The sequence below is a fragment of the Chiloscyllium plagiosum genome, unplaced genomic scaffold (genome assembly GCF_037043375.1).
Source record: "Chiloscyllium plagiosum isolate Xiang-an unplaced genomic scaffold, Cpla_swu_hap1 HiC_scaffold_21, whole genome shotgun sequence".
Taxonomy (NCBI): domain Eukaryota; kingdom Metazoa; phylum Chordata; class Chondrichthyes; order Orectolobiformes; family Hemiscylliidae; genus Chiloscyllium; species Chiloscyllium plagiosum.
In genome coordinates, this window is record NW_028270159.1 from 3,729,228 (window position 1) to 3,742,250 (window position 13,023).

Below are 13,023 nucleotides of genomic sequence, written 5' to 3' on the forward strand. Positions count from 1 at the left end.
TCCCTCAACACTGACCCTCCGACAGTGCCCACTCCCTCAGCACCGACCCTCTGACAGTGCGACACTCCCTCAGCACTGACCCTCTGACAGTGCCCACCCCCTCAGCACTGACCCTCCGACAGTGCCCACTCGCTCAGCACTGACCCTCCAACAGTGCCCACTCCCTCAGCACTGCCCCTCTGACAGTGCGGCACGCCCTCAGCACGGACCCTCCGACAGTGCTCACTACCTCAGTACTGACCCTCCGACAGTGCGGCACTCCCTCAGCACTGACCTTCCGACAGTGCGGCACTCCCTCAGCACTGACCCTCCGACAGTGCGGCATTCCCTCAGCGCTGATCCTCCGACAGTGCAGCGCTCCTTCAGCACTGACCCTTGGACAGTGCGGCTCTCCCTCAGCCCTGACCCTCCGACAATGCCCAATACCTCAGCCCTGACCCTCCGACAATGCCCAATACCTCAGCACTGACCTTTCGACAGTGCGGCGCTCCCTCAGTGCTGACCCTCCTACAGTGCGGCACACCCTCAGCGCTGACCCTCCGACAGTGCGGCACTCCCTCAGCGCTGACCCTCCGACAGTGCGGCACTCCCTCAGCACTGACCCTCCGACAGTGGGGCACTCCCTCAGCACTGACCCTCCGACAGTGCCCACTCCCTCAGCACCGACCCTCTGACAGTGCGACACTCCCTCAGCACTGACCCTCTGACAGTGCGGCACTCCCTCAGCAATGACCCTCCGACAGTGCTCACCCCCTCAGCACTGACCCTCCGACAGTGCCCACTCCCTCAGCACTGACCCTCCGACAGTGCCCACTGCCTCAGCACTGCCCCTCTGACAGTGCGGCACGCGCTCAGCACGGACCCTCCGACAGTGCTCACTACCTCAGTACTGACCCTCCAACAGTGCGGCACTACCTCAGCACTGACCATCCGAGAGTGCGGCACACCCTCAATACTACCTCAGTGCCCACTACCACAAATCTGACCCTCCAACAGTGCGGCATTTCCTCAGCACTGACCCTCCGACAGTGCCCACTACCTCAGCAATGTCCCTCTGACAGTGCCCACTACGTCAGCACTGACCCTCCGACAGTGTGGCACTCCCTCAGCACTGACCCTCTGACAGTGCCCAATACCTCAGTACTGACCCTCCAACAGTGCGGCATTTCCTCAGCACTGACCCTCCGACAATGCCCACTCCCTCAGCACTGACCCTCTGACAGTGCCCACTACCTCAGCACTGACCCTCCGACAGTGCGGCACTCCCTCAGCGCTGACCCTCCAACAGTGCGGCACTCCCTCAGCACTGACCCGCCGACAGTGCGGCACTCCCTCAGCGCTGACCCTCCAACAGTGCCCACTCCCTCAGCACTGACCCTCCGACAGTGCAGTGCTCCCTCAGCACTGACCCTCCGACAGTGCGGCATTTTCTCAGCACTGACCCTCCGACAGTGCCCACTACCTCAGCACTGACCCTCCGACAGTGCAGCGCTCCCTCAGCGCTGACCCTCCGACAGTGCGGCACTCCCTCAGCACTGACCCTCCGATAGTGTGGCACTACCTCAGCACTGACCCTCCGACAGTGCGGCACTCCCTCAGCACTGACCCTCCGATAGTGTGGCACGACCTCAGCACTGACCCTCCGACAGTGCGGCACTCCCTCAGCACTGACCCTCCGACAGTGCAGCACTCCCTCAGCACTGACCCTCCGACAGTGCGGCACTCCCTCAGCACTGACCCTCCGACAGTGCCCACTCCCTCAGCACTGACCTTCTGACAGTGCGGCTCGCCCTCAGCGCTGACCCTCCGACAGTGCGGCTCTCCCTCAGTACTGACCCTCTGACAATGCCCAATACCTCAGCACTGACCCTCCGACAGTGCGGCGCTCGCTCAGCGTTGACCCTCCAACAGTGCGGCGCTCCCTCAGCGCTGACCCTCCGACAGTGCGGCACTCCCTCAGCGCTGACCCTCCGACAGTGCGGCACTCCCTCAGCACTGACCCTCCGACAGTGCGGCACTCCCTCAGCACTGACCCTCCGACAGTGCGGCACTCCCTCAGCACTGACCCTCCGACTGTGCCCAATACCTCAGTACTGACCCTCCAACAGTGCGGCATTCCCTCAGCACTGACCCTCCGACAGTGCCCACTACCTCAGTACTGACCCTCCAACAGTGCGGCATTCCCTCAGCACTGACCTTCCGACAGTGCCCACTCCCTCAGCACTGACCCTCCGACAGTGCGGCATTCCCACAGCACTGACCCTCCGACAGTGCCCACTCCATCAGCACTGACCCTCCGAGAGTGCGGCACTCCCTCAACACTACCTCAGTGCCCACTACCTCAAAACTGACCCTACGACAGTCAGGCACTCCCTCAGTGCTGACCCTCCGACAGCGCGGCACTCCCTCAGCACTGACCCTCCGACAGTGCCCACTACGTCAGCACTGACCCTCCGACAGTGCGGCACTCCCTCAGCACTGACCCTCCGACAGTGCCCAATACCTCAGTACAGACCCTCCAACAGTGCGGCATTCCCTCAGCACTGACCCACCGACAGTGCGGCACTCCTTCAGCACTGACCCTCCAACAGTGCGGCATTTTCTCAGCACTGACCCTCCGACAGTGCCCACTACCTCAGCACTGACCCTCCGACAGTGCAGCGCTCCCTCAGCGCTGACCCTCCGACAGTGCAGCGCTCGCTCAGCACTGACCCTCCCACAGTGCGGCACTCCCTCAGCACTGACCCTCCGACAGTGCGGCACTCCCTCAGCACTGACCCTCCGACAGTGCGGCATTCCCTCAGCACTGACCCTCCGACAGTGCCCACTACCTCAACAATGACCCTCCAACAGTGCCCACTCCCTCAGCACTGACTCTCCGACAGTGCCCACTCCCTCAGCACTGACCCTCCGATAGTGCAGCGCTCCCTCAGCACTGACCCTCCGACAGTGCGGCATTTTCTCAGCACTGACCCTCCGACAGTGCCCACTACCTCAGCACTGACCCTCCGACAGTGCAGCGCTCCCTCAGCACTGACCATCCGATAGTGTGGCACTACCTCAGCACTGACCCTCCGACAGTGCCCACTACCTCAACAATGACACTCCAACAGTGCCCACTCTCTCAGCACTGACCCTCCGACAGTGCCCACTACCTCAGTACTGACACTCCAACAGTGCGGCATTCCCTCAGCACTGACCCTCTGACAGTGCGGCACTCCTTCAGCGCTGACCCTCCAACAGTGCCCTCTCCCTCAGCACTGACCCTCCGATAGTGCAGCGCTCCCTCAGCACTGACCCTCCGACAGTGCGGCATTTTCTCAGCACTGACCCTCCGACAGTGCCCACTACCTCAGCACTGACCCTCCGACAGTGCAGCGCTCCCTCAGCACTGACCCTCCGATAGTGTGGCACTACCTCAGCACTGACCCTCCGACAGTGCCCACAACCTCAGCACTGACCATGCGACATTGCAGCGCTCCCTCAGCACTGACCCTCCGACAGTGCAGTGCTCCCTCAGCACTGACCCTCCGACAGTGCGGCACTCCCTCAGCACTGACCCTCCGACAATGCGGCACTCCCTCAGCACTGACCCTCCGGCAGTGCCCACTCCCTCAGCACTGACCTTCTGACAGTGCGGCTCGCCCTAAGCGCTGACCCTCCGACAGTGCCCACTCCCTCAGCACTGACCTTCTGACAGTGCGGCGCTCCATCAGCACTGACCCTCTGACAGTGCCCACTACCTCAGCACTGGCCCTCCGAAAGTGCGGCACACCCTCAACACTACCTCAGTGCCAACTACCTCAGCACTGACCCTACGACAGTGCGGCACTCCCTCAGCACTGACCCTCCGACAGTGAGGCACTCCCTCAGTGCTGACCCTCCGACAGTGCGGCACTCCCTCAGCACTGACCCTCCGACAGTGCGGCATTCCCACAGCACTGACCCTCCGACAGTGCCCACTCCATCAGCACTGACCCTCCGAGAGTGCGGCACTCCCTCAACACTACCTCAGTGCCCACTACCTCAAAACTGACCCTACGACAGTCAGGCACTCCCTCAGTGCTGACCCTCCGACAGTGCGGCACTCCCTCAGCACAGACCCTCCAACAGTGCCCACTACGTCAGCACTGACCCTCCGACAGTGCGGCACTCCCTCAGCACACACCCTCCGACAGTGCCCAATACCTCAGTACAGACCCTCCAACAGTGCGGCATTCCCTCAGCACTGACCCTCCGACAGTGCGGCACTCCTTCAGCGCTGACCCTCCAACAGTGCCCACTCCCTCAGCACTGACCCTCCGATAGTGCAGCGCTCCCTCAGCACTGACCCTCCGATAGTGCGGCATTTTCTCAGCACTGACCGTCCGACAATGCGGCACTCCCTCAGCACTGACCCTCCGACAGTGCCCACTACCTCAACAATGACCCTCCCACAGTGCAGCACTCCCTCAGCACTGACCCTCCGACAGTGCGGCACTCCCTCAGCACTGACCCTCCGACAGTGCCTAATACCTCAGTACTGACCCTCCAACAGTGCGGCATTCCCTCAGCACTGACCCTCCGACAGTGCCCACTTCCTCAGCACTGACCCTCCGACAATGCGGCACTCCCTCAACACTGACCATCCGACAGTGCCCACTACCTCAGTACTGACCCTCCAACAGTGCCCACTACCTCAGCACTGACCTTCTGACAGTGCCCACTCCCTCAGTACTGACCCTCCGACAGTGCGGCACTCCCTCAGCATTGACCCTCCAACAGTGCCCAGTACCTCAGCACTGACCCTCCGACAGTGCGGCGCTCCATCAGCACTGACCCTCTGACAGTGCCTACTACCTCAGCACTGGCCTTCCGAGAGTGGGGCACACCCTCAACACTACCTCAGTGCCAACTACCTCAGCACTGACCCTACGACAGTGCGGCACTCCCTCAGCACTGACCCTCCAACAGTGCGGCACTCCCTTAGCACTGACCCTCCGACAGTGCGGCATTCCCACAGCACTGACCCTCCGTCAGTGCCCACTCCATCAGCATTGACCCTCCGAGAGTGCGGCACTCCCTCAACACTACCTCAAAACTGACCCTACGACAGTGAGGCACTCCCTCAGTGCTGACCCTCCGACAGTGCGGCACTCCCTCAGCACTGACCCTCCGACAGTGCCCACTACGTCAGCACTGACCCTCCGACAGTGCGGCACTCCCTCAGCACTGACCCTCCGACAGTGCCCACTACCTCAGCACTGGCCCTCCGACAGAGCCCACTCCCTCAGCACTGACCCTCCGACAGTGCCCACTCCCTCAGCACTGACCCTCCGACAGTGCCCACTCCCTCAGCACTGACCTTCCGACAGTGTGGTGCTGCAGTGTTATTCTGGATTTTATGGTGGTTGTTCATGAGGGCAATTTGAGACCCCAACCTTTGATCTCCAAAACATGTGTGGTAGCCTCTTAGCCACATTAGTCCAGTTGAGTTTGGGAGTGTGATATCCAGCACCTTCCACAGCATGGACCAAGTGGGTCTCTTTTGCTCAGCCACCCTCGGCCTGTTGGGAATTGACCACTGGCAAGGAGTAGGATTCATGCAGAGAGTGGAGTCTGAAGAATTGGATTTTCAAAAAGATTCTTAAACTGGGAAGGAATTTATTTCCTCTGAGGTTGAGGTGGATGTGAATGTCATGGGTTAGTAATGTTGATAATTTGTCTTTCTTTGTAACCAGTTCACGTTGTTATTTTCCATGTTTTGTTAAATATCTGAATTATATCATGAAACAACAATTAATGTTTGTGTTTTAACAATCTTTCTCCGGACCATTCTCGGCCCTATCAGGCAATGGTTTCTGATATTCAGGAGTTGTAATTAGTTTTGAAATGAAAGATTCTTTGCGTGAATTGTCAGGCTCCAATGAAATGATCAGTGAGCAGTAATCCCAGGGTCAATCTGCCAGACAGCCTGAACCAGAACAAGGCCTTGAGCCACGTTGTCCCGAAGCTGTCAATGGACTGGTCAGTGGGAAATGGAATTTAATCTTGAAAAGTGCGAAGTGATGCATGTGGCATTACCAATGGGGTAAGCGAGTACATACTGAATGGTAGGATTCCCAGGAAGTACAAAGGAATAGAGGGAACTCAGTGTGCATAGATCCTCGAAGACGGTAGGACAGATCGATAAAGTAGTTAAGAAGGCAAATGGAACACTCTCCTTTATTAGTGAAGGTATTGAATGCAAGAGCAAAGAGGTTATGATGAAGCTGTATAAAACTGTAGTTATGCCACAGCCAGAATACTGTGTGCTGTTCTGGTCACTACACTATTGTAAGGATGTGATTGCATTGGAGAGAGTGTAGAGGAGATTCACCATGATGTTGCCTGGAATGGAGCAGTCTAACTGTGCAGAGTGGCTGGATAGGCTTGAGTTGCTTTCTTTGGAACGGAGATGAAGGGACCTGATTGAGGTGGACAGTTAGAGTTCTGAGGGGCACCGGTCAGAAAAGATCTTCTAGAGACACCACAGCAGCTGTTGGAATTAAAGTCAAATGAATAAATCTGGAATGCAAAGCTGGTCTTCGAAATGGGGACAATGAGACCATCATCAATTGTTGTAGAAACCCTACCTGGTTCACAGATGTCCTTTTGAGAAGGATTTCTGCCATCCTTATATGGTCTGGTCAACATGTGACTCCAGGTGCACAGCGATGTGGTCGATTTGTATCTTTGGGCTATTAGGGATCAGCCACCGAACTGGCCTTGCCTGGGACACCCAGTCCATGGACTGCTGCCCTGTGTACAGACTGTGGGAGGTCACTTGATGCCCTTTGAAGGATTCTGCTGGTGCCCTCCCCATTCTTGAACAACAACCTTCATTAATGGAGGATCTTTAATGAGACAAGTGTGCTCAAGGGCAACACAGGACATCAGGCAAAGATTTGACACCAATCAACATCAAGTGATAATAGGTCAAGCAGCTGTGAGATTGGTCAAAAGGGAAGATTTTAGTGAGACCCTCTTAATGAGTGATAGAGACACGGCAAGGTTTAGGAGGAATTCCAGACCTCAACACCCAGACAGATAAAGGCACAACAAGCAGTGCTGGAGCCATGAGAACTGGGCACTGATCGAGGGACTAGAATTGAAAGAGCGCAGAGATCTCAAATATCTTTACGTTACCTGGCCACAGTATTCAACTTCTGGGTGAAGACAGAACCCTTGTTATCTGTACAATGATTGCTACATTTACCTTCAGGACTCAGAGTTCATTGCATATGAAATACTCTGAGATGTTCCCCAGTGAGGGAGAAGCCATCTGAAAACCACAAAAACCTCAATAATATTACAGAAACAGTATCCTGTGGCAGCAAGGTCAGTGAGCAGAGGGACACAGATTGCAGGGAATCATTAAAAGAGTCAGAGGGGAGGGGAGGAGAATGTTTTTGACACAGTGAGTTGTTATGTTCTGGGATGTGCTACCTGAGAGGGCAGTGGGAGCAGATTCATCAGGAACTTTCCCAAAGGGAATTGGACAAACATTAGAAAAGGGGACTTTTCTGAACTAAGTTGTGGGGCAATAAGAGAACAGCAGGGAGAAGGATTGATGAGAGAGCTTGATGGGATGAATGGCCTCCTCCACTACCAAAGATTTCTGATAAAACAAGAGGGCAGTAAGTGGAGGAACGTTGTGGATGGCCAGGTGCACTATGTTTCTCCTCACTGATGTGATTTTTCTTCTTGTTTCAGGGTGAAATCCAGCAACTCCTTATTGTGCCTGACCACCGAGCTGCTTACGATTACTGTGAACATTACAGCCCAGACTGTGAGACCCCCCTGCCTGATTCACCGCAGTCTCAGGATCCCAACTTTGATGATTATGATGTAAGTAACTCCTTCTTTGAGATCCATCTGATGGGCTTCGTGCTGGCTTTTTTGACTGTTCCCCAAGGAAAGGCCATTCCCAGAGTCTGCTGGAGTTGCCACCTTACCCTTGGCCATCTTCCAGGAGGCTATGTCTTGTGACCTGGCATCACTCACCAGCCTTACCCCCACTGCCTTGCCATTGGTCACCCTATTGTCCATCCTCACCATTGGTCCATCCCAGTGATGGCCCATATGGTCATGACCAATTGGAAAGCTCAATGAGAAATACTAGCGTCATGCAGGATGGATCCTTTGGTCCAACTGGTCCATGCCAAATACGAACACAAACTAAACTAGTCTCACTTGCCTGCTTGTGGCCATATCCCTCCAACCCTTTCCTATTCCTGCATCTATCCAAATATATTTTAAAGGTTGTAACTATACCCACATCCACCACTTCCTCAGGAAGTTCATTCCACATGCGAACCACCCTCTCTAAAAAAAATTGCCTCTTATGTCTTTTTTGAATCTCTCTCCTCAGCTGAAAAATGTGCCCCCTAGTCTTGAAATCCCCCATCTTAGGGAAAAGACAACTACCATTAACTCTATCTATACCTCTCATTATTTTATAAACCTCTATCAGGTCGCCCCTCAACTTTCTACGCTCCCAGCCTATCAGCCTTTCTTTATAACTCAAACGTTCCATACCCAGCAACATCCTGGTAAATCTCTTTGGATCTCTTTCCAGCTTGATAATATCCTTCCTGTAACTGAGCAACCAGAACTGGACACAGTATTACAGAAGAAGCATCACCAATCTTCTGGAAAATTTCAACATGTCAGTCCAGCTCCTATACTGAAAGGACTGAGCAATGAAGGCAAGCATGCCAAACATCTTTTTAACCACACTGTCTATGTGTGATACAAACTTCAAATAATTATGTACCTGCACCCATAGGTCCCTCTGTTCCACCCAATGCCCTACCATGAATTGGATAAGCCATACCCTTGTTTGTTTTATCAAAATGCAATACCTCACATTTATCCAGAACAAACTCCATCTGCCACTTTTTAGGCTATTGACCCATTTGATCAAGATCCCTTTGTAACCTTAGAAAACCTTCCTCACTGTCTTCAATGCTACCAATTTTGGTGTCATCTGCAAACTTACTAACCAAGCTTTCTACATTCACATCCAAAACATCTTTTAAAAAATGATAAATAAAATTGGAGCCAGAACTGATCCCTGTGGAACACTGTTGGTCACAGGCTTCCAGTCCAAAAACAACCCTCCACCACCACCTACTGTTGCCTGCCATCAAGCCAAGTTTGTATCCAGTAGGTAAGCTCACCCTGAATCCCATGTGACCGAACTTTAATTAGTCTACCATGCAGAACCTTGTCAAAAACTTTACTAAACTCCAAATAAACAAGGCTTACTACAATGCCACCATCAATCTTTTTCGGTAACTTCCTCAAAACATCAAATGAAGTTTGTGAGACAAGATTTTGCTGGCACAAAACCATGTTGACTATCCCTAAACAGTTTTTGCCTCTCTAAGTGCCCATAAATCCTATATTTATGAACACCTCCAAGAGTTTACCTCCAACCGAAGTCAGATGCATAGGTCTGTAGTGCTCAGGCTTCTCCAATAAGCTTTCTTCAACAAAGGTACAACATTAGCCACTCTCCAGTCATCAGGCACTTCGCCTGTAGTTATAGATGGTGCAAATATTTCTGCAAGGAGTCTCATAATTCCCTCTCTTACTTCTCACAACATTCTGGCATACATTAGATCAGATCCTCGAGATTTATCCACCTTTATATTCTTTAAGACCTCCTGAACATCCTCTTCTGCAATGTGAGCTGTTTTAAACCATCCAAGTTTATTTCTCTGCATTTTCAAGACTCCATGTCTTTCTCCACAGTAAAACTGAAATGAAATATTCATTTAGTACTTTTCCCATCTCCTGGGGTTCAATACAAAGATGGCTTCCTTGATTTTTAAGAGGCTCTACCCTCTCTCTAGTTAGCCTCTTGCTCTTGATGTATTGGTAGAACCTCTTTGGATTATCCTTAATATCTGCCAAATGCCATTTCCCAATGCCCAAAATCTTTAGAACTTACGATGGAAACTGTTTAAAGAAAAGGGGAAAGGCACCAAGTTCAGCCCAGATCGTGCCCTGTTTTCCCACTCTCTATGCAGACATAAGCAAGACATTCATCTCCAGTACCTCAAGACTCGAGACCAAGCTGGAGGGGTGGATTATAAGGCGAAAGTGAGGACTGCAGATGCTGGAAAGCAGAGTCTAGATTAGAGTGGTGCTGAAAAAGCAGAGCAGGTCAGGCAGCATCCAAGGAGCAGGAAAATCGACGTTTCGGGCAAAAGCCCTTCATCAGGAAGAAAGGCAGGAAGCCCCCAGGGTGGAGAGATAAATGGGAGGGGGGTGGGGCTGGGGAGAAGGTAGAAAGAGTACAATAGGTGAGTGGGGGTAGGGATGGAGGTGACAGGTCAGACGGGAGGGTGGGAGAAGGTAGCAAAGAGTACAATGGGTAGATGGGGGTGGGGATGAAGGTGATAGGTCAGAGGGGAGGGTGGAGCAGATAGGTGGGAAGGAAGATTGGCAGGTCAGAGGAGATTATCTGGGGGTTACAGTGAGAGAGAGAGACTCACTGAGATTCTTGTGGAGAGAGGAGAATGTCTTCAAGTAGGCATCCTTGCGATAGGATTCGCAGTAGGGTAAAATCAACGAGGCAAAAGTGAGGACAGCAGATGCTGGAGATCAGAGTCCAGATTAGATGGTGCTGGAAAAGCACAGCAGGTCAGGCAGCATCCGATGAGGAGGAAAATCGGTGTTTCAGGCAAAAGCCCTTCATCAGGAATGAAGGCAGGGAGCCTCCGGGGTGGGGTGGGGTGGGGGGGTGCTTGGGAGAAGGTACAATAGGTGACTGAGGGTGGGGATGGAGGTGATAGGTCAGAGGGGAGGATGGAGTGGATAGGTGGGAAAGGAGACCCTGCGCCATCCCGGTAAGTCTAAGATTTGGTCAGGGGCTTGGAATCCGAGATACCAAACACTGTTCAGAATTCGCACATCCTTCCCCCTATTCTGGCCCTAGCCATAGCTTCTTTACAAACCACACCCCTCCCCTCCCCATCCCACCACAACTACCATACCCTCCTCACCTCCGAGCTGCCCTCAAGCTCCAGCCATGTACAGCCACCTCCTTCTCTACCCCAACACTCGCCCCCCTCTGCCCATTCCATCCAGGAAACCAGGTGACTCCAATCTCCTGCTCTTTAATAAACAGAAATATGCAACAAAAATGAAATAATAAACATGCGTTTTTTTTAAACTACGACAGCCTTGCAATGTCTCTTTGCTGCCCATGTGTCCTGGAAGTGATTATTTTTTGTTTGTGACTGCAGCGTGATGTGGGGTTAAGATTGATAGGCAGCTGGACAGTGGAAATGAAGGCACTGACTGAGAGAAGACAGTGTATTCACTGAGGACTCAGCCCAGGCCTGGGCTGCAGAGCACGGATCAGGTTGGGTGGCTGGGCTGGGGGGGTCTCTTTGTCAGCTTTGACCCTCCAGTAGCTCTCTTTTACCTCACTATTTTAGAGAGAGAGAGAGAAGTGAACTCCAACTGACCCTGCCTCATATAATGGTTGCATTCCATCATTCTGTGCATCATGATGTTTACAGTGACAGGAGATTTTCAGAATGCTTTGTGTAAATATTTAGATCATCCCTGGTCTCCTGTGAAAGAACGTGAGCCTTATATATACTGAGGCCTGAAGCAGACTTTTTCTCACGTCCTTGGGTTCAGTTTAATGTCTTGGCCTGTTTTAAAGGCCTAAAACAGAGACCTCTTTTCTGAATGAACTCCAGCTTTGTCTCCACTTCTAACTCCAAAGGCATTCTCCAATGCTGGACTCCTTTTGAGAGTTTACTGTGATCTTTCATGGCTACTTCAGAGATCAAACTCCTTAAATGGATTTCAAAAAAGGAAAAGGCCTCAGGGTAGGGAATATTTTGTTTTCTGTGGAGAGATCACTGCTGTAAGCCTCAGCTGGTCTCCTGCTTTCCACAACTACTCGTCCCCACATTCTCCCCAATTCCTCCCCCTTGCATGTTGCCTCTGACTCTGAACCTTCCGCCCACTTGCCCCAATTCCTTCCCCTTATACCCCCCTCTCTGTCTCCCTACCCTTCACCGATTTAACTCATGTTCATTTCCCCTCTCAGCAGTGACCTTTCCTATTCTGCCATTTACCCACCCATTCATTTCCCACAAATACTCCAGCCCCAGCATTCCTTCAAACCCTCCAGTCCACCCTGCTATTCTCTCCCTTTCTCCCAAAATCCCCTTTTGTGCCCCACCATACTCTCAGTGGATGAGATTGAGGAAGCACTGTCTGATCTTTACTCCCTGGGCTGTGCTCTAAATGCCTATTATTTTCTCCACAGCCTACGGGGGATAATTATTATTACGAATATCCATACTATGACCCTCTATACAATGAAAACGAAGTTCTCACTTCAACAACCTCAGAATATGGAGAGCAGCGTACAGGGCAAGTCACTGAAGTGCCAGACCAACAGGTAAACACAGACAGTTCTCATCATTCACCTCTGGGGAGGCTGACATTTGTTGATCCCTTGAATTGAATGGTTCCCTGGGCAATTTCAGAGGGCAGTGATGAGTCATCGACATTGCTGTGGGTCTGGAGTTTCTCGTGGACCAGACCAGAAAGGGACAGCAGTTTTCATCCCAAAAGAGCATCAGATGGGTTTTGACAAGAATGGAGGATAATGTCACAGTCACCATCGCTCAGGATATCTTTACATTCCAAATTTTATGAATTGATCTTGAAATCCTCCAGGGCTATGGTAGAATTTGTCTCCATGTCCCCAGAGCATTAATATTAAAGCAGAGATTGTGCAGAAATTCTACAGGTCTGGCAGCAGGTGCAGAATGCTAACCAGAGTGAAGGTTTCACGTCCAGCATTACTCTTCTTCACACATTTCCACAGAGCGTCACCTTAGCTTGGGGATTACTGGAGACATCCCCTCAATTCCTCAGTGATAGAGAATAAATACACTGGGGCAGTGTGATACTGGGGCAGTGAGATACTAGGGGGGGCGGAGATACTGGGGCACTGAGATA

The 13,023-nt window shown here is 52.4% G+C and overlaps 1 protein-coding gene across 2 annotated transcripts in view; it reads left to right on the forward strand.

Moving 5' to 3' along the window:
- Positions 1–13,023, forward strand: part of col5a1 (procollagen, type V, alpha 1) — a 653,133-nt gene that overhangs the window by 178,744 nt on the left and 461,366 nt on the right. For both annotated transcript variants that reach the window (XM_087998144.1, XM_087998143.1), the window contains exons 5-6: positions 7,735–7,869; positions 12,323–12,457. In XM_087998144.1, the coding sequence (XP_087854270.1) occupies positions 7,735–7,869; positions 12,323–12,457 (270 nt within the window). The remainder of the gene's footprint in view (positions 1–7,734; positions 7,870–12,322; positions 12,458–13,023) is intronic.